General features: G+C 37.2%; 1 protein-coding gene across 1 annotated transcript in view; it reads right to left on the minus strand.

Annotated features, from left to right (window-relative positions):
- The window catches only part of LOC148521625 (sodium channel protein type 2 subunit alpha-like), a 250848-nt gene that overhangs the window by 6597 nt on the left and 221104 nt on the right, over positions 1 to 23147 (minus strand). Inside the window, exons 21-25 of the mRNA XM_088474832.1 lie at positions 19843 to 19965; positions 6588 to 6869; positions 6006 to 6059; positions 4197 to 4332; positions 1526 to 1632 (exon numbers count right to left, since the gene is read on the minus strand). Of these exons, the coding sequence (XP_088330958.1) occupies positions 1526 to 1632; positions 4197 to 4332; positions 6006 to 6059; positions 6588 to 6869; positions 19843 to 19965 (702 nt within the window). The remainder of the gene's footprint in view (positions 1 to 1525; positions 1633 to 4196; positions 4333 to 6005; positions 6060 to 6587; positions 6870 to 19842; positions 19966 to 23147) is intronic.

Below are 23147 nucleotides of genomic sequence, written 5' to 3' on the forward strand. Positions count from 1 at the left end.
CCTGGCTGCAGTTGCTTCTGCTGTTGTTCCAGTCTCCTGTCAACTGCATTTGCTAAGTGCATTCGGCTGTTGTTCCAGTCTCCTGTTACCTGCATTTACCTAGTGCCTTTCACAGTGGTCTCAGTCACCAGTGACCTGTGATCCAAACACATTCTGCATCTGTCACAGTCTGCATCCATTCCATTGCAGCCATTCACAACCAAGGATGTTCTGCACTACACTTCTTTAGCAGTTCTGAGCACCCTGCCACAAGTACTACAGGCACACCATTGTGCTCCCGCCACTTCCTACAGTATATCTGTGACCTGTCTCCAGTCAACTGTTGTTGTCATTTGTGGTCAAACTATTGCAATCTACTGAAATTTATCTATCTATCTTTAGTAATTCACATGTTTAGTAATGTGAAATCCTAGGCCAAAAGCAGAATGAATTAAATTAGTTCTGATTTATCAACACGATTAAGATCAATAGCTACATATTATCTCACAAGACCATTGCTTTACTATTTGGAAACAAATGTAGAAATGCTGGCAATTGGCTCCTCAGCTTAAAAGCTGAGAGATTAGATCCTATATATACTTTAGAGATTGGCTACCTATACTTTACACTGAATATCAACCAATGGGTTATTAGTGATGACCTTCCAAATCCTCTGCCAAAGGTGTACAATTATTGCTGAAATGCTGGCAATTGGCTCCTCAGCTTAAATGCTGAGAGATTAGATCCTATAGATACTTTAGAGATTGGCTACCTCTACTTTACACTGAATATCAACCAATGGGTTATTTGTGATGACCTTCCAAATCATCTGCCAAAGGTGTACAATTATTTTCTAAAGTACTATCTAAAATTACTTCTAAAGTAGTTATTGTCAGTCAAACAGATAATATAAATAGTAACATATTCCCTTGTAAAGTATATCCTAACATCACATTTTAGAAAGCATTTCTTTTCAGTCCTATTTTTCTCAAAAAATAAGTTCAGGAACTGTGGGTGGAGCTACTGGGGGTGTAGTTATAGATAAATATATATACAGATGGGTCCTCTTACATGCAACCTCCTTGCGCATTAAACAGCCCTTCTAGTTGTGCCATGCTGTGACATGACTCAGTAGCTCTGAACATAGGCTTGATTCATATAATTTCAATCAGCAGTAGCTGCATGTGCTATCTATTCACATTGATAAGTGAATAAGACGCATTTGAAGGTAAAAAGTCGCACAAAAGACGCTCGGTGCTACCAAGTCACACAGAGATTCCGCGTTATGTGTGGCGCGACTTGTAGCGCACGGAGGATAGATATATGTGGACACATCTGTCTGTATATATATATATATATATATCATTCATATATATAGTATTTAGAAAAGAAGGCACTCAAAAAGGTCTTTAAAATAAAACTTATCTTATGGAAAATATATTTTGGCCCAGGACATTACGTCATAGTTAATGAGAGCTTCAGGAACTAAGTTCCTGCTTATTCCTGTTGAAAAACAGCACTTCTTTTACACAACGATAAAACTTACATGTGGCCTAGGGACAGGTTTTTGTGGTTTTTTGGATCCTAGCTTTTTCATGGCGTTGTAATATTTTTTTTGTTCCTCTGTCATGAAGATATCCTGACCTCCGAATTATAGAAAAGAAAATCAAAACTGGTTATTACAAGATACTATTATTACTACAGAATGCAATTCTCATTAGTACACAAATTCCCAAATCACTTTCACAAGTTTAATACTACTGTGTGTCGAATAACTTTCAAGTGCAATATGTAATATGTAATTATTTTTTTTATTACTGTGTGACATTCCACACATGCAATATCCATTATACTTTTTATGGGGGTGCTCAGTAATCACAACCGTGTGCAAATTCCCTTTGATGTGTCAAACAGGGCCTAGTCATAAACACAAATTTTGGATAAATAACTGCTTTGTTTGACTATTCCATCACTATCCTATCCACCAAAGAGTAGTGATATACTGTAAGACATACAACCAGTGGCGGATCTATAGGTGAGGCTGCAGCTCAGTCCAAAATTAAAATAGGGGAGCTACACCAACAGCCAGTGATTCCTGGCCAGCTATGTTTGGCAGCATTTGGAAGGTCAGTACACGCTCCTCTTTTGGACTGCGTTGCAGCCTCTTCTCTAAAGCCGCCACTACATAAAACCAATCAAATAACATATTTTATTAGTGAAGTGTAATCATGCTATGGAAGCTAATAACTGATAAATTACTATAGACTACAATGTATGCTCTTTGTGTTCCATTTTATCAGATGAGCTTTAATACTGTTTGTAATCAGCACACTTTGTCTGGTGTTACTAAAAAATGCAAATATGACTAAAGATCTTCAATTTAACAGTGAGCTGTTGTTCACTTTTCTTCTATATATTTGGAAACTGGTGGCTTAAGTAGTAAACATGCATCATATTGAACAAAACTGCAATAAAAAACTTTTAATATTAAAACGTTTTTTTTAATATTAAAAATATTAGAAAAAATTTAACATTGAAAATAATGTTATCTAATAATTTCTATTTAATATGAATACAAAGTGTAGATGAAAGAAGGAATAAATCTAACAGCAAACATTATGCTTACACAATGACTTCAAATACTATTTTCTAATGTAATCAATTTCTGTCTGTTAATATAAAGAGATGATATATGTATATAATAGTTACTTAATTTTGTTTGGACAATACATAGACTACTGGATCCGGACATGTGACCATTCACTGACATCATCAAACAGGCCAATGATAGGTCCGTCTGGTCACATGTTTCAACAACTCTTTATTGATCACGGACACACATGACCGCGATATGGACGGTCTGTGTCAGAAGGCATCCCTGCAGTTTGCTGTCGGCCGCCTGCCAGTAAGTATTCATCTATATTTATGTCATCGATTTAGATTACACTATGTGTTATGATCACATAGATCAGTAAGAGAGGCTTGCCATTAGGGATTGCAATTTGCGGTCCGGTACTTCCGGCCTCTGGGGGATATAAACCCCGTTCATTTAGAACACACTCCATCCTTGAAAAAGACACCCAATGACGAAACATGTCGGTGGAGTGACAGGGAAAAGCTTTCCAGTCCCAGTTCCAGCAGGACCTTCAGTACATTTACAGTGCAAGAGACACCCGGGTGGCATTCATCATTTCAGCCTGTATTTTGCAGATCCTGCTATATCCAACTTCTGGTACGGAGGCTATACTCCCATTATTTTATTATTGTTGTGATTAAACCTGTTTTTAATCTGAGGTACTACACTATTTGAAGTTTTTTTGTTTCCCCATATATTGGAGTTTCCTATGGGGGATTCACCCTGAGATTGAAATATACCCTGATATGCTTCAATTTAACCTATCCATGTAAGCTGCACATGTGAGCATCAACTCTATGTATGTTATTGCATGCCATCTACTCTCACGGGTGACACATTAAGATATTGTTATATGAAGTTACTGTACAGTGGAATTTCTTTATGAGGGATTTATTTCAAGATCAAAAGATACCTTGATATGCGTCAATTGAATTTATCCATGTAAACTACAAACGATTTTTTACAACTAAGGAGTATTAATCATCACTCACCTATAAGGACGGTCATATACAGACTTTATTCCGTTGGAACAAGTTCGGCGCAAGAACTTTTATACTATATGTACAGTATTTCTATGTTGTTTGACCTTGACAAGTTTTGGTGACGTGTCTTTTAGTATATCCTACTGCCTTACTTGTTGCGCCCAAGTGTGGGTCCACCATTTATATATTATAGTACACAGACTACCTCTGTACACTGGATATAGCTACATCTATGAATTCATTCTGTATCTAAGAAAAATGAACAACTTTGTCTAAATGATAGAAAATCTTTTGGGAAGCATATAAGCTCTAAAGTTTGTAGAAAGATTGAATGCAGAGAAATAAATAAAAATACAATTAAATAAATAATTAAATATTATAATTGCTTATCAAATAATTATCAATGTATTACTTATGTTTGTGTCTTGGGAATGAATACATGCCTGTTTGTATATTTTAAATAATGTACATATACTAATCTACATGAAACAAATATAATATAATTTATATTTATGTTACCTCTCTAAATAAGTATTCCAAAACAAACAACAATTGTGTTTTTGCTATATTACACCAATGATAAATTGTAATACTTATCTTCTTTTTCTGTTGATTAAAATTATCTATGATGACACCAATAAAAAGATTGAGAGTGAAAAAGGATCCAAAGATGATGAAAATAACGAAATAAAGATACATGTAAAGATTGTCTTCATATTTTGGTTGCTCTTCTAACTGAAAATTAAACCAATTTGGATACATATTAAAAACAATAGTTAAAGCAAAATTGAAAAGTCATATATGAAAATCATGTTCCTGATTTTCCTCCACAGTCCTTCACAAGAGCATTTAGAACCTCCTACTGCTTGTATATCTAAGCTGTAGTACTGAGTGTACTGGAAAATGTGCACCATCATATTCTGTTGTGCTTTACAATTGGGAACAAACCAGTAATAAAACTAGACTGGGAAAAAAGAGATAAAGAGGTAAAATGTTCCTATTTCCATGCTTACAATCTATAGAGAAAGAGATAATTGACACATGAGAATATGTGCTACATATACATTTATTCCAGTCAGAACGCTGGGGGTCTTGGTTGGCTAATGATCCAGTCAGAGAGCAATGATGACTTCTGTTCATAAATTTGGATGAAGGTAGAAAGACAACATATGTAAGTTTTGTGTGAACTGTGTAGAGGGGACTGTGAACTGTGTATTAGGGGAGAACAGTTAAAACAATAATGGTGCATACACATGGGAAGATCAGCAGCAATAACGATATCGCAGAATGATCTCCCTGATATCGATCATCCAGCACACCGTCAACTTACCAACGATGGCCAGCGACCCGCGAACAACGATAGCGGGTCCCTATAGTAACCTGGTCGATATCGACCAGGTTGGCCTGCATGCATGGTTGATGGACGATATCTTTATACGTGCCCGAGCATCGCAGGTCGTTGGTGGGTTGGAGGCACCGAAAAATAGACAATATAAACGATAACGATATGACCGATATTGTTATCGTTCATATTGTGCATTTTTATCGTACTGTGTGTACGCACCATAAGTTATTTACAGTTATTTTATGTTATGTTTTGTTGAAAGTCCTAGCCTCAGTATGCATCGTCTAATTAATTGCTTGCAATCAAGCACTATGCATTTCCATTTCTATATACCGAAATAAATGTAATAATACTAAACTAATGGCTTTAGAAAGTGCCATGTTGCTTCGTAAATTGCTTCCCACCCATGTTAAAAAAACTTTCTTCTGGCAAAGTTAATCATCCTGTCAGGGATACTATTAATAAATGCATTATGGCTTCAGAGCTTGCTCCTGGTAATGAAATGGTACTATACTCCCATGACAGTCCACTCAGGTTCTACTGAATACCCCAACTGAGATGTACTCAGGCCCGCCATGAGCCGCGCCGGGCCTGGGTAAAAGGGGACGTGGCCTAATCGTGGGAGGATAAAAAAAAAAACAGTTTTGCAGTGGCGCTGCGAGCTGGAGAGGGGGGCACAGTGAGCCCCCTCAGCCCGGCGCATAACGAGTTCGGGGCGTGATCAGCTTTATCGCTCTCTCCACAGGCATAGTAGACTGCTGTGGCTGCTTCTTAGCAGTCTCCCAGTGCAACCGAGCACACAGTAGCGTGTGCTAGGCTGCTGTGATGTAAGAGGGGGGGGAGTGGTCCCGGGCCCAGGACCCCACCAGGCACCCCAGCAAGCCCGGGCCCGGGTATTTAGTACCTGCTCCCCTCTCGGCACCACTGGATGTACTGTACTAGCTTAGAAACAAGTCTAACATATATTTTCTCCTCTGAAATGGATAATTACCGGAGTTATATTCTAAAATATAACATAACAAACAAAACATACTTTGTATAGCCCAAGTTAACAAATACTGACCTTTCGCGAGTCAACTGCAGCATACATGATGTCCATCCACCCTTTAAATGTTGCCTGTGAAAGTTATGTCAGATATAGAATTACTAATTATTGTTCAGTGCATTATATTCTGAATATGCAATTAATTAGACTGAAAGCACTTGAAGCCAATTATACTTGAAATGTGAAATTGAAAACTAAAAATGTCAATAAAAATAGTATATCAATTTACAAAACTAAATACATTTAGATATAACTGATAAGTATATGAAAAATTACATTAAGCTTAATTCTGTGTAAGAAAAACACATCAATAAAATACTTAAAAAATACTAAATGAAATGCTCCACGTTTTTATGCTTTTTCTTAAAAAATGTCTCACATGGAATACAAAGCATGCATATAAGCACTAGAATGCAAACAATACTTCTAAAATGTAACGTTCTAACTAATAAGCTCTCATTTGTGAATTAAATATGTTTAATGTAAATTTACAAAGACTGTGTCTCTGCATCTAACTGAAAAATGATCTATGATACAGTTATAATTGATAGCCTTAAAAGTAAACAGTGAATGCAGATAAATATTTTTAAAGTAACTTACCACTTGAAGTAAGGAAAGATAACCAAAGCCAACATTATCAAAGTTCACTTTGACATTTTTCCATCTTGCAGTTTCATTCTGGGCTATAAGTGCCATACAATCTGATTTATTATTGACTTGGTCAACTAGAAAGTACTCTTCTGATGTGACATTGAAGCAGTAGCCATATTTTCCTGAAAACATGTTCACTCCCATAATGCTAAAAATTAGCCAAAATATTAGACAAACCAGCAGAACGTTCATGATGGAGGGAATAGCGCCTATAAGGGCATTAACAACCACCTGGTACAAAAATTGAGAGGGAATAAAACATATTAGTATCAACTTTCATTGTGTAAATTAAAGGATACTGTGACACAAGCAAAACACTGAACAAAATAAAACAAAAAAAATGGTGTGCCACCCATTGGATGAAGCACCAATGGAGCATAAACATGAAAGTACATATATAGAAAATAAACAAATATCCAAATAAATAAATAAATAAATCAAAACAAGTGCTATGACAACATGAACATGCATATATATATATACATATATATATATATATATATATATATATATTACAGACAAAAAACATTTACATAGAGGGCTCTATATTTAATAAGAATTGTGTATAATAAAAGATCATAACATTTTTATTGAACTTATTAAATATAGATTCTGATTATTTAACTAATTCTACAAAATACAAAATAATCCATGGAATAATGGCTGTAAACATGACAATTGTTAGATAAACATGCAATTGCATTTTTAAAGTAAAAGTTCACAAACACTCCATATAATGAGCTTAGACAGATGGTGATTTTGAATGATTTTGATGAAAACAAATAATGTGAAGAATGGAATAATGGCTGAAAACAAGAAATATGTTAGATAAACATGCAAATGACAGAAATTCTAAATGTTGAAACTACCTAATGCAAGCAATCTTTTAACATGGACCATTCACAAACTGTTATACTAGTTGCCACTATTATTGTGTTTAAAGCCAGGCAAGCAGTAATGATGTATTCACTAAGATTATTATTCCATGGAATTATTCCAAAGGAAACATTCTTAGCAAATAGAACACTTTCCATTAAGCTGGTATTTCACTGTGCTCAATTTCAAACTTCAGTCTTCAGACAACTTGTCTATTAATAGTTAATTTTAAACTAATAAATAAAGGATTTATGAATTATAAATGCCTATTGAAATATGTTATGCTCCTTAACCAAAACTACATTTCTTCATATTTTATAAATTGTTCAAATATTGGAAAATGTTTTTGCCATAATAGCAGAACATGAACAATAATATATGTAAGTACGTAGTCAAACGTAAAATAATTAGATGGTGAAAGTGTACTCATGTGTCAGACGTGTTAGTGCATATGACACAATATTGAGTGCTCATGTATTTCAGTATACTACATAAATATATCTGCTATGGAAAGATATATACAGGAGTGATATTACATACTTACTGTGACATTACAAGATCTTGCCATATGTATTTTATAGATAGGGAATCAGAGAATTCCATTCTGGGATCCTGCTCACAAAACCATCAGCCTTAAGTTAAATGAAATGTAACAAAGCCCAAATATAATTTTAAAAAACAATACACGCAACTTCTGTTTAGGTAAGTTGGCTATATTTGTAAGTAAATGAGATCAAACTTGAAGTCTTGAGGTCATTGTTTTAGTTAATACAATAGCTGCCTGAGCACCCTGGAAAGTGTTACCATGACTATGAATTATAAGATAAATGATAATACTAATTTCATAGCTAATTATATATATTGTTTAGAAATGGAAGGACATTTAAAAAAATTACACCGTTTATTAACAAAATTAAATGAAACTGATTTGCATCTCATAATTGCAAAAATTATTTAAAAACATTAGTATAAATTTTCTGCAACTTTTAAATTTATCAACATATCTGCAGCACTAAGGATTGAAGGCTTTGCTGAGAGCTCCAACATTGTAGAAATCAGCCAACAATGGCTGTCTAATAAATTCTATTTTGAATAGGGAATGCTTTATCTCAAATAAAATGTACAGATTTTATATAACACCTTTAATGGATTATATTTGCCCCTAACATTTCTCTTTTACTTTATTAGTACATTATATGCACAATTTTGATATTTAACTTATGAGCAAACCACTGGGGAGAATCTAAGACAAAGGATAATTGAAACCGTTAAATATCTTTTTTTATCCCATTGCCTGTCATCTCAGTGTACCCTCCAATGTTTATTTTAAAGTTTTTTTTATATTATGATTATGTTCTTATTTTTAAATTAATAATTATATTTACTGTCACATAGGAACTTGCTCTTTTATTTATATTATCAGAGTTTTTATGGGACAAGTTTTCATTAAAAAAATGACATAAAATCAGGTAAGCGACTGCTGTCACCAGGGCCTTATCAGGGCAATAAAGTGTCCTGTGATGACCCTGACCCCTGCACATGTTAAATCATGATGTCACAAAGAGGACCAAAAAGCTGAGCTCCCTGTGTACTGCGGATGCACAGGGCAACCCTCCAGCAGATCTGCAAGCTGCTATATCAGGCACCCTGCAAGATCTCCTCTGCTATGTGCCTTGGGCAGTAGCACTATTTGCACATTTCTAGTTAAAACACTGGCTGTATATATATATATATATGTATATATATATACAGGGGCGTATATTAGAGAGGAGGGGGCCCGTGTTAACTCACCTTCCGGGGCCCCCTCCTTTCTCTCCAGCAGCCACGGCATACTGACACATTCAGTAGACTCCAGCCACTAGTCTGTGCCAGGAGTCTCATGTGCATTCGGAATACACTGGGAAAATGGCACGGCAGCCATTTTATCAGCGATTTCCCTACTGCGCATGCGCAGACCGCCGGGAAAGTGGCCGCTGCGGCCACGATCCAGGCGTTCTGTGTAGCGCCTCTCCAGCCGACGTGTGACTTCGGAGAGGTAAGTACTTGGAAGTATGGGTGCAGTGTGGGCCCTCCTGGACCAGGGTCCTGTGTGCACACCCTGCAGCCATTATAGATATACTTATCTTTGCTCCAGAAAGAAGCAGGACAATTCATAACAACAAACTGCAAGTTATATTATTATCAGTTTATGGATATGAATTAAATAAAAACTGTCCACAGTTTTTAAAAGGTGAGAGGAGTCAAACTGTAAAAGTGTATTAAGGCACACAGTAAGTTAAAAAAAATACTACAGTATTTGTAATATATTTTTAAACCTATTTTTTATATTGACTATATTTTATGCAAAGCAACCTCCAGCTTAATATATACTTCTTAACCAAAAAAGATATCAGGGCATATTTATGAAATGTAGTGCAGAGAAAAACTATAGTATTGACAATAGTAACCAACCATATGTCTGCTTTAATTCTCTAAATTGCACTATGAAAATTACAGCTAGAATGTGATTGGTTGCTACGTAAAACACTACAGTTTTTCTATGCACTAATTTTCATACATTTCTTTTCATTGCCCAGCATGAGAGAAACTACTGCCCCTCCCCATTCTGGTGGAAGAAATAGTAGATGGGGCATGGTCATTCCATTGAAGGGGTGTTCATATCCCAAAGAAGAGGTAAGACCTTTAAAAGCAAAAGAGCATCTAGGCATCTTCCTGGACCATGTCCATTCTTGCTGCTGTGGCTTCCTACAGATCATGAACCCTCCATGGAGTCACAGCACTTTACTAGATCCACCGTGTGCCAGGTTTTTAAGCAAATGCATAAGTTATTGAAATAAACCTCATGAAAAAGAATATGATGACTTCATTGGTCTTATGAATTGTTCTCTTATTAAAAAATAAATAATTTTATTGGTGTGACCTAATAAATACATCACTACCATAACCATAGTGTGACCTAATAAATGCATCATTCCCATAATGATGGTGTGACCTAATACATCACTCCCATACATCTTACTATACCCATACCAAAAGCAACAGTGTCATGAGGATGGAGTACTGATAAAAAATATAAATCAAATTTTATTAGTGTAGTCCAGAAGGGCAACACATATGGTGAATGTAAAACATACAATGCATCATTAGGAACAAATGGCAGAGAGGCAGGATGTACTGACACTCAGGCTTGGACTGGGCTGTCGGGGAATCGGGTATTTCCCCGGTGGACCCTACTGCAATGTGGCCACGCCCCTTTCTGCGAGGAGGCGGGGCTTAGCGCACGGCGATCGAGAGTGTTGGGGGGGGTGTGTATGTTGCTGTCAGGCAGAGCCAGGGCAGCAGTGCTGCTGTCTATATCAAGTTTTGCTAGGGAGAGCTGGCGGGCTCTAACAACAGGCCACCTGACAACACTCTGAGCAGGGGGCTAAGTTACACGGGGCTGAGCAGGGGGTGGGGCTAAACGGGACTTTACATGGGCGGGGCTAAACAGGGGGCGGAGTTACACGGGATTAGAGAGATTGGAAAATGCTGCTATCAGAGAGGGAGATGGAAGGAAGCTGCTGCACAGCCAAGCCTGGCCCACCCAGAGACAGAACTCTGCTGCTGATAAGGTATGTGTCCTCTGTCCTTATGTGTGTGACTTGCATGTGAGCTTCCTTTGTGATTGCTGGGGAAGAATCAGGGGTTGCGTGTGTGTGTGTGGTGTGTATGTGTGTGTCAGGGGGTGGTGGGGGTTGAAGTAGTGGGAGAAGCAGATTGGCATACTGGTAGAAGTCTAGGGCATGAGGCAGGCCCGGCAGGGGTGTCTTTAGAGAGGAGGGGGCCCGTGTGCATCCTCTGTCACGGGCCCCCTCCTCTCACCCCGGCAGCCGACTTATGTAGCTGGCCGGCCACCGCAGAATCAGTAGACTCTGGGCAGTAGAGTGTGCCCAGAGTCTACTGCGCATGCGCAGATCGCCGGAGAAATGGTGCGGCTGCCATTTTCCCAGCGATTTCCTCACAGTGCATGCGCAAAACACCAGTAGAATGGCCATTTTCCGGCGTTTTGAGCAGCGCTTGGAGACCAGATGTGGAACCTCAGAGAGGTAAGTTTTGATATTATCGGTGATGGGTGTGTGGTGCGGGCCCACCCTGCACCCATTATAGATATGCCCCTGGCATGAGGGGGCCCTGAGGCAGGGTCATATCTACCCCTTGGCCAGGATGACATTCGCACAGAGGGGGGGTGTCGCCGGGGTTTAAAATCACCGATATGTGTATTCCCTACGCAACAACACTGCCCACCAAACAAATTGTACTGTGTGAAGAAGGCACAGGGAGCTAGGACTTGGAGGGGACACTGATTGTTGCCTGGAAAGGCATAACGTCACTGTGTGCCCAGCCGCTGCAGCCAGTGACCGGGAGTCCGGGTCATGGAGAGATCACTACCATTAAGTGGTGCGGTGCTGCCCGCACAACCATGGCACAGGGTGAGGACCACACAAAATTTGTATCAACACCTATGGGAAGTTGCTGTGTAAATGCATGTTAAGGTGAGCAGGCAGTGGACTCCACCGTACATGGTGTCTTGTCTGCATCCCAGACCATGGTAGACAGTGATGGCTGGACGTGTATTTGGGGAGGAGTGAAGGAGGTTGGCAGCGCTGTCACGTGCCCAGTCTCATCTTCTCTTCTTCCTACAGAAACCACAAGACGCCAGCAGCAGCGACACCACCAGCAGAGGGTGCTGCAAAATCTCTGAGTTTACAGCAGATCCTCCTTACGTGCTGCGATAGAAGGTAATCCTCCTCATCACTGTGCGAGAGATGTGTGTGTCAGTAATAAGCCCACAGTACTGGCACATACATCACATCATGTGATGTATGTTCCAGTACTGTGGGCTTATTTCCGACTCATTAATTACAGATATTGTGTAATTACTAGGGCCACATTTATCAACAAGTTTTATATCTCAAAACGAGTGATAAAACTCACTGTGTATGATAAATGGTGCTCCAGCCAATCAGCTCCCAACTGTCATTTTTCAAACAGATGACAGTTGGGAGCTGATTGGCTGGAGCACCATTATCATACGCAGCGAGTTTATCACTCCTTTTGAGTGATAAAACTTGTTGATAAATGAGGCCCTATAAGTGCTAGCATGCCAGGCTTACGCTTAGAAGACAGAGGCTAGATAGACAGTCACCAGATCTGGACATTAGACCCCACTAAAGGTGACTTGCACGACACCCTCTGATTGTCCGCAAATAACACTCGCTTGTGTGTTTCCCCCATTGCATCTTACTCTGCTGGATCTCTCTTCTGAGTTTACAGGAACATATTACAACCACTCACTGGTGGTGCTCGTGGGGATGGTTTGTGGTGGTAGTGGGGCGGGGGGTTTGAGGGGCCACCAGTCCCTTACTTTGCCAGGGGCGCTCAGACCCCTAGATACACCCCTGCTCTGATACATGAAGAGAGCAGTTTGGGGAGTGAGGGCAGCAGTGTGAGGGGAGCTTTGAGAGGCACAAGGGGTGAAATGTGAGGTGTGATGGGGCAGTGTAAAGGTGCCCATCCATTTGTAGATGCGGGGAACACGATGGCATAATCGTGCAATCGTTCAGTATTATCGGCAAGTGGATGGGCACCTTAAGCTGTGTGAAGAGTGATCTGCTGGGTGAGCAGAGAAATGTGTGATAGGGCAGTAACAGTGGATTATACATTATTGAGCTCTATGGACTCGCTGAGACCCTGTGGGCTTAAACTCTTAATTTGGAATATCCATGCTTCCCTTCTGCAAAGGCGGTTATATCCATCGCCCCTCTTACCGGGGTTGGGTATGAAATCCCGGCTGTCAGGATGCTGCAGGTCAGAATACCGACAGCGGCATCCCGACAACCAGAATCCCAACACCCATAGGGAAGAATGGTAAGTATTTTCCTTCCCCCTACCCTAACCCTCCCTCCCCGGTGTCTAACCCTAACTTACCTCCCTAGTGCCTAAGTCTAACCTCCCCGCTCCCTAATCCTAACACCCCCTCCCTGGTGCCTAAACCTAACCTCTCCCTCCCCACACCCTAATCCTAACACCCCCTCTCTGGTGCCTAAACCTAACCTCTCCCTCCTCGCACCCTAACCCTCCCCCTAGTGCCTAAACCTAACCTCTTCCTCCCCGCACACCAAATCCTAACACCCCCTCCCTGGTGCCTAAACCTAACCTCTCCCTCCTCGCACCCTAACCCTAACACTCCCCCTAGTGCCTAAACCTAACCTCTCCCTCCTCGCACCCTAATCCTAACATCCCCTTCCTGGTGCCTAAACCTAACCTCCCCCCTAGTGCCTAAACTTAACCTCTCCCTCCCCACACCCTAATCCTAACTATCCCTCCCTGCTGCCTAACCCTAACCCTCCACCTAGTACCTAACCCTAATCCCGCTACCTAACCCTAATCTCCCCCTAACACCCCGATACTTACCTTAGGGATGCCGGTGATCGAGATACTGGTGCTGGGATCCTGACCTGTCGGGATTTCGTCGGCGGTATTCAGACTGTCGGCATCCAGCACGCCGGATGCCAACTACATCCCCTCTTACCGTTTCCTTTATCTGTTCTTTAGCTTTAATAGGAACTGCCATATGTCCAAATACACTATGGGGATTCATGTTTTTCATGCTTTTCAAGCCTCTAGTAGATAGCGAGCATATCTGGAGTCTGTCCACAATAACATGTAAACAGAAGTAGCCCAGTGACACACAAAGGGGTTTATAAACACAGTATATATCTATTAGTTGCAATCAGCCGGCATTCCTTGCTTATATTATTCGATTGCAATCTGGTGCCCTCCGCATAAATCCTTAGAATAAGGAAATAAGTAACATAGGGCCTGATTCATGCACGGATCGCAACTACAAAAGCGCACGCAGACAGACGATGGTTGTGTACTGTGCATGCGTATTCATCACAGTGTGCGTGCGCGAAGGTAGCTCTGCGATCGCATTGCGATTACGCAGACCCATTGCTGAATGAGTGACAGGCTGTGAGCGTTTGGGGTGGTGATGGAGGGGGGCAGAGAAACGCATGCGTGCCTGTCTGTTTGAACGCTGTTACAGGGCTGTACATAAATTAGCCACTGCAACGGCATACGCAGCTTGAGTACTCATTGCGTGCAGAAAGCAAGTTATAAGTAAGGTCTGACCTGCTATAATTGTGCATGAGGCTCTGATGGTACTCAATGTTACCGATGTTTCCACTGGATTGCAAGGTATTACGGATGGGAGAAAGAGGAAGTGGGCGTTTTTATGTTGGCCTGCGACAGCATTGCGATTGCAAACTTTAGCATACTTTCACAGCAGAACTGCGTGCGCGATTGCTACCGCTGAATCAGGCCCATAGTCTCTCCTGGGGTGGCACTTGGGTCGACTTAACAAATAATTCACAGTCATCTTGTTAAATATCAACGTTTCAGAATCTGTTTACTTAGTTCTTTCGTCTGTATCCTATTGATATTCAACAAGATGACTATGTAAATTATTTGATAAGTCGGTCCGAGTGGCCATCCAACAAAGGCCCGTATTCAATGTGAGCCGAGCCGCGATACTTTAACGCGGCCCGGACTTTCCGCCGACTTCGCCTGTTTTGGAGGCGGAAAAGTATCGCGGCCGTCCAGGCTTTACCCCGTATTCAATATGAAAGTACGCGTAAACGGGACCCGGCGATACTAAAACAAGCAGAAAGTACTGTCAGTTTTGGGGAAATCAGCCTGACACCCCCCAAATGATGCTCTGACATGGGGGTTCCCTATGGTACCCCCCGATTTGACTTGCTGAAGGTATTTAGTGTTTTTAAATGGGCTCAATTGTTACTAAATAGCGTTTTTCTATACCTGATGCAGAATAGTATTTTGGAGGTTTTTTTCAAGAAAATAACTTATCCCAGCAAATTTGGGGTACATGAAAATGGGGGTGTCAGCATATTTAAAAGTTGCTAAAGTGAAGTTGAAAAAATCGTGAAAAATCCACCTGCTGCAAGCACTTGCAATCAAAAAAACACTTGGGGCATACTTGAGGACCCCCCCCAGAGTCAAGTTTGCTAGTTTTTAACTTTGTACCCCAACATTTTTTTTTTTCGCCCCCTGTTTCAAAGTAAATTTTTGGGGTGTCCTTAAGTGTTTTTTTTTATTTTTGACACAGATTACCTTTGGGGGACTGTCTGAAGGCTGCACGGGGGCACCCGCAACGTTGCACCCCAAAACCCCAATTCTGCACTTTTTTCCGCCTGCCTTTCATAGGCGATCCTTTACCGCCTATTACAATTGAATACGGGGTAAAATCAAAACAGGCGATAATGACGTCATCGGCGGTAAAGTATCGCGGATCCGGACTTAACGCCTCAAATTGAATACGGCCCAAAGTATTTTTTGGATGGCCATGCCCATTCAGTTGACAACACCAACAAAGTAGCTGGTCACACCCCTTCAGCGGGCCCCTACCATTGCAATCCCCTGGTGGGCCCTTCATGCCCCAGTCCGACACTGCTGACACTCTATTAGGAGATAGAGCACAAAGAGTGTCAGACCTGCTCCAGCAATAGGTACGCAGTTAAAATACAGGATTAATAAGTGGTTTTGAACAGCACTAATTGATATAAAGCATGCAGGCCAAAATTTGTAAAAATATCTCTGTCATTTAATAAAAATAAAGAAAGGATTCAACAATACTGTGTAATATCCTTTATTATTCTTAGATTAAAAAATACATGGTTATTTTTAATAATTCTGGCCTGCAAGCCTTTTATCAATTATATTTTACAACTAACTATGCTATATCCTGCTATGTTTGTTTGTTATTACAAAATTAATCTCAGAGTTGCTTAGACTGTCATTGCTCAGTGACAGTGAATAATGTCAGGGGGAGTCATTCTTCACGTCTTCCATATTATCACAGAGTCACTGACCATGGGTTATTCGGTGTATGACTGTATGGAAAATTCTGATTGTTCTATCCAAAACTGGGCACACGTGGACAAATAGGTTACAGTGACTGATAACAAAACGGTTTCTGTGATGAAACCTTGAATAAAGTCATGTCATATCATGATCTTCTTCCCATATTAGACATGTGACCTCATTAATATTTTCTGTTTTCTTCAAATGTACAATAAATTATCATCTAATATACACGGGAGATCAAGGGTTTGCCTGTATTTCAAGTGTCATATTTACACCACCTTGCAGAAAGCAATGTTCAACACAAAGTTTGTGGTGTTGTAAAAAAGTCTTTGTCCTTCAAGAAATGCAGGTAATGTAGGTAGTGCATGGGCATTTGCCTTAGGCCTATCTTGTTTTCACCTTGTTAAAATAACCCAGGTGCATACAAAACTGTCAGTTTTGAGTATTTGGTGCTCATATTGGTCCATAATTTTGATTATGGTGTATGTATAATAGCCTGCAATTTTAAATTGCCATTTTAAATCTAATTACTAAATTGCCGAAATAGTGCGGCTGCCTGCAACTCACAGGCTATTATATATGCCTATATATCATACAGAACTTCCTGCTTTGCTCATCATCCAACAGTTCCACCTTTGCAAAGGTGCCTTCTTACGCCATTAAAAATAGGCTTAAGTGTTCCAAAGTCCCATCACTACAAAAATGTAAAAACTATTGCATTTTCTGCTTGTACATGACCCCCACTATACAAACCATTTACATATGTAGACAGTATGAATTGTAGTAATGGGTCAGATGTGGTTCTTTCAGAATACATATCACCCAGGAAGTTCCATTTGAGATTTATGGCTACTATTATAAATATAAACTATGTGAATATGAATAAGACTTTTAGGCAGCTGCATGTCAGTCTCTATAGTTACTTTGTTTAGTTTATAGTGTAATTTTAATTTAGAATATCGTAACAAAACTATCTGTTCTTAAAACAAAAGGGAATATCATTGCACAAACCTAAGCAAGTCAATAACAGTTACTATAGCTTTTCTTTGATTTATTTTCAATTACTTATGAGCATTTTACAGTACATTTGTTTATGAAATGTTGAACCAGCAGAGTAAAGATAGCATAAATATTGAATTGGATCCTTTTTACTTGAAATAAAGACTCATTGTAATTGTATTTTTTTTTAAATGGACAAGAAGTTTGAAATACAATTTAATTTAAGAACAATCAGGAGAGCATGCATATCCGACAGTTCAACTTTAACTTTATTTTTTAAAGTTGAATTGTCCAATTGTTTTTAAAGTCAAGCAGTGTTTAACATGCTTATGTGCTTTTATCACTGAATGCATGCACTGAAATATTGTTTGTTGACTAAATCAATGGAGACTCTTGCTGCACTTACTGCACACTTTAGAAAGTATCTTTTATAAAATAGCTCTAAGAATATAAATTAAATATGCTTCAGTGAACTTATATAGTTTACAGTATAATGCTGATTATTATGTATTTTTTTTAAACTGTACAATTCATACTAACAATATTACATTTTTACTAACAATTCCAACTTTATGTTTTCACCTAACTTGTAATATCTATCTAATGGGCCTTAAAGTTAGAAGCGTTCTCTTAAAAATAACTATCAATTTATCAGTGACTGACACACAAGAAATGTTTTACATTATATACAGAATATTAACCATATATTGCTCACATATTTTTTCATAATAATAATATAAATGTTCTAATTAGCTTAGTTGACAAATGATTATGACAAATGTTATTTTAAAATACATATATATTGAATGTTTAAAAAATATAAATTATATTTGAATCTATTTTAATTTCCAAGGTTGTAGCACATTACAAATAATATTCAATGTGAAGTAGTATTTAAATAATAATTTAATAGATAAAATTTTGTAAAGCTTTTTAAACCTACTGAAGATAAAGTGCTATTTAATTTAATGTTCATTTTGGACAATATTAAGAGCAATTTGCCCTACTTTCTGCACTTTATAGAATATAACTAATGACATATAAAGCCATAGTTTACATTCTCAGTTTCTCTGAACTCAGTTATACAAGAAGGGAAAACTAGTTTTAGTATGGCATCTACATCAAGGCACTCTAACTTTAAAATACATCATATGCAATAATTAAAGACTTATTGATGAATTGGCCCATATTACACAATGGCTACTATTATATCACTACAATGCCTTATTTTGTCTACTTAACATATTTGAGAGCTCAGTCTTAAAACATCCTTGTGTGTCAGTCAGCAGATTCTTACATAAAACTTCACATAACACATTACTGAATATGTTGTGACCAAATGGTCAAGTTATATAAAGCAAATGTCACGTGAGTCATTTAAGATTATTAGACAGTGATTCACCACATACGGTATGGCAAGACAGTGGTCTGGGATATTTTATATACATTTTTAAGTGCCACTCAGGTGAACATTGACAATGTATCCATGCGTCTGATGAAATACAATTATTTTCTGATAGCTGGTAGCCTTAGATAAGTACTAAATCAAAGGGTCTATTAAACAGAAATATTTCAAGTTCTGAATGCTTATATGTGCTTAGTTATCATTTATATAAATAGACTTAAGCTTGACAAGTTATGTGACTTGTGAACAAAACTTTTAAATAATAAAAATGCACTAATCATTAACAATGCACCATTGAAAGAAAGCATTAATAATCTTTTGAGCATTAAAATAGTTTCTCATGTACATTTATGTTTCTTCACCGTGTGCCATATACATCCTCCCAATGTCATCATGGGGACTACCATAACATCAGGAAACAGTGTACCATAGACATCTGCTGCTCTCAGCTCATGATGGAAAATATGTAATCTTATTATTTTTGTATCTTTTATTTTATTATCATCTAATTCTTCAGCTGTTTCAAAAAAGTGGGACTTTGGTTGGAATTACATGACATTACATGTTTATATTTTGTGCACTGCTATCAGCATACTGTTTAAGACTAACAAATTACATGTGCCTTACATGTTACTTTATAATAAATAGAAAAATAATACTGTAGATCTATTAATTAATTTTATTATTACCTTCCACATATATTGGAAAGCCATTGTTTGAGGTGTCACAAAACAAATAGATTTAACATACCTTACATGTTCAAGACAAGTTAGTATTTCTGTTGAATAGACTCGATTATGATTAAGCTGATATGTGTGACAGCATATGGGTTTTGCAATGTGTTAAAGCATCCTGCCCCATATCTGTTATTGATAAACAGAATTTATGAGGTTATTGCAGCATCTCTGCATGGATTTATCATTCCTTATGCTTTTGTTTCTCACATGCATGATTCATTTCTATGCATGCATTAATTCAAGTTCTTTCATGTTGTCTTACCCTCATCCCTTCAAACCGTGACAGGGCCCTCAGAGGTCTCAATGCCCTTAGTGTCCTAAGGGACTTAATAGCCCCTAATTCTGAGTAGCCCAAGGCATTAGCTATTAAGCTAACCAAAGATACCTATACAAAAACACAAAAGTAATAATCTGATTGGTTTTCCTAATTGTTACTTCTGCATTTCAACATACACCAATGTCTTGTGTAGAAAGATGTCTCCAGGAACTCTTCTTCATCTCACACCTAAGAGAAATCTTTGAAAATATTAAAGAATGAAGGAATCACAACACACCTGTTATTAAAACCTGTAGGCAAAATATATATCAGTTTTCTTACCCTCTTTTTTTGCTGGAAGTCCAGCGGGAGTAAAAAAAATCCAATGCAAAAATAGAAACCTACAAAAAAAGAATATGGACTATTTCCCTTTCTATATCTGGGTCTTACCCTTATGCCGTCAAATCTTGATAATGCACGTAGAGGTCTCAATGCTCTCAAGGTCCTTAGAGACTTAATAGCGGCTAGTTGATCATACCCGAGGGCCACCGCCAAAAGAGATATGACAGAAATCTGTTCAGAATTAATTGCATTATTAATCAGGGCCTTACTAATTATGTGGAAACTCAGCCTGAGAAATCGGTGTAATGATTTCTTATGTGGTCTATGATAGTTTTCTTTAAAGTTGAAAAATGGTATTATATACATTCAAAAGAGCATTAAACTGGCCGAATTGTAACAGAAAATAAAGAAAATGTAAAACTGTTCTAAAACTCAAAATAGTAGAAAAAATATTACAAAGAAATTATTTTATAACTAAAAATATATATTATATGTTATTAATTACAACATAAAAATAATATGTTATAACTTTTTAAGATATGTTATCTTGATTAAAGATTGTTGTAGCTATTTTGAAACTGATTTTTTTTCAAATTAAAAATTCAATAATATGATTGTCTCCCTATGAAATTAACAAAACTTGCCTTTTGCTTAACATGTTCTTATTTTATTCATTATATTTGCATGTGTGACAAAATACTTTAACAAAATCCAGTTTTTTATTATATTTCTTAGAATTACAGCTTCAAAAAATCATCTTTTCCATGAAAGTAAATAGAGAGATGGCTAAATATACATAAAAATACAAGCAGTATATTTTATAATTTTACCATAAGATCTCTATTTAGTTTATCATATGTAAGGGAATAGACTAATTATTGTGTAGTAAACACAGTTATTCAAAAGAACCTTTTATAACCTTAATCTAACTTTTAATATTTGATTAGACTGTTTAATAGTAGCAAACCAGTTCTATTTGAATAACACATATTATTTGTTTTCTTAAGTTATAGATCTAACATTGTATTCTTGAGGCAGCAAGTGGGTAATGAGAAAGATATTCTATGCCAAAGACAGGAGTTAAAGGGCAATAATAAATCATATCATTTATTTTTTTCTTTTGCTAGAACAAACCTAACAAACTAAAAATTGTGTTTAACGTGATATTTTCATATAAAATTTTAAAAATAGTTTTTTTCATGAATAAACCATTTGAATTTAATGAAAGATTTGGTTTCACAAATGGAACACAAGTCATAAAACAAAAACAATAATAATAATAATAAATAAATAAATAAATGAGGTGCACCACAATAAAACCACACTTCAAACAATTCACACCACTCTAATAATTCCTTTCATTAGGATAATACTGCAAGCAGTGATCGAATGTGTAAGGAATGTTTTATGCTATATTCTTGTTTTGTTATGCTATAGTCTTCTTATGTTTTAATTCATAGTTATTTTACTCATATAAAAGTTGAGATAAACTTTCCTCACAAATCATTAAAAGTGAGTTTGTTTTCAACTTTTCTTGTTTTCCTAATAGCTTAACTGAAGCCTCATAAATTTAACAATATGATTAAAAAAAGAACACTTCGACCAATGCTTGCCACATAGAATGTCATAGGGGCAATAATGCAGCTGATTGACATACCCGCTACTGAAAAATTTTAGCACCACTGATTCCTTTGCAACTGGCACTCAACCTTAATGTTTCTGATTACCTTCCAGTCTTCTTCATTTGGCCTTGATGAAAAAGTATGCTTTATTAGTTACAGTACTTACCATGTACTGTTGTTGCACAAGTGGGGAAAGCCTGAAATATTTTTTAAAATTTAATTTACCGATTTGGAAGAACACATTTTTTAGGTCATGTCAGAGCTTAAAATGATACAGCAAAGAAAATAAATGTGTAGAAATCTAACAGAAGGGATTGCCTTTTATTTACTATTATACTATAAATTCATCCTTATGTGGCCTTCTGCATTGCCAGTGACATGATAGTTTTGGTAACTGTTTGCACTTCTAAGTCTATGCTACACAATCTGCTAAATTAGAATGATTGAAGCATTCTTCATTTTATTGTAACAAGCAACTGAAAGTGCTGTTATCAGAACTTTCAGTCTGTAATTAGCAGGTTTCCGAAATGACAACTGGAATCACCTCTGTGGCTACCAAGTGATTTCAGCCAATTTTGACCCTGGCTTTAAAATAAGCATTCAGATAATATGATTGAAATAATGATAAAAATAATATAATTTTTTTTAGTACTTTGTTAAAGTTTTCATTATATGGAACTACAATTTTATCAATGTTGTTCTTTTATATATTTGTTCTTCTCTGTGGATAATTTGAATATAATGTTCCATATAACTTCCATGTTTAATAGCTTATGCACCCACTTTTTTTAAAAAAGCATGAATAAAAGTTTTTGGCAATAAAAATATTAGTTTATCCTGATTGTTTAGTCATAATGGTTTTGCACACAAAACTAGAAAATTAAATAAGAAAATGTATAGTGTAGTATGAGCAAAGAGATACAGATAAAGGTGCAAATAAGTTAAACGATAAGTGCAGATTTGCATTGAGCCATCGAGTTTGTAAACAACTAAGTGCATATGTGTGTTAAATTACATTTTTTAAAAGAGGTTAATTCACTTAAACTGTTTCTTGTTTTCCTTAAGCATAGTAATAAAACACAAATGAGGTGCATTTGACTAAAACAAAGTATCCTATCTATCCATCTAATACAAAGCCATCTCATTACAATTAACCGTCTCTACAATATCTAATGTCTAATATATATATATATATATATATATATATATATATATACATATGTATATATACACATATTTCATATATCTATCTCATATCTTTCTTATAACTATCTAATATCTACTTATTTTATATGTATCTGATATCTGACTATCATCTATCTATATCAAAATTGTAACATTTGTCAA

Source organism: Taudactylus pleione, unplaced genomic scaffold (assembly GCF_031769625.1).
Source record: "Taudactylus pleione unplaced genomic scaffold, aTauple2 ptg000156l, whole genome shotgun sequence".
Lineage (NCBI taxonomy): Eukaryota > Metazoa > Chordata > Amphibia > Anura > Myobatrachidae > Taudactylus > Taudactylus pleione.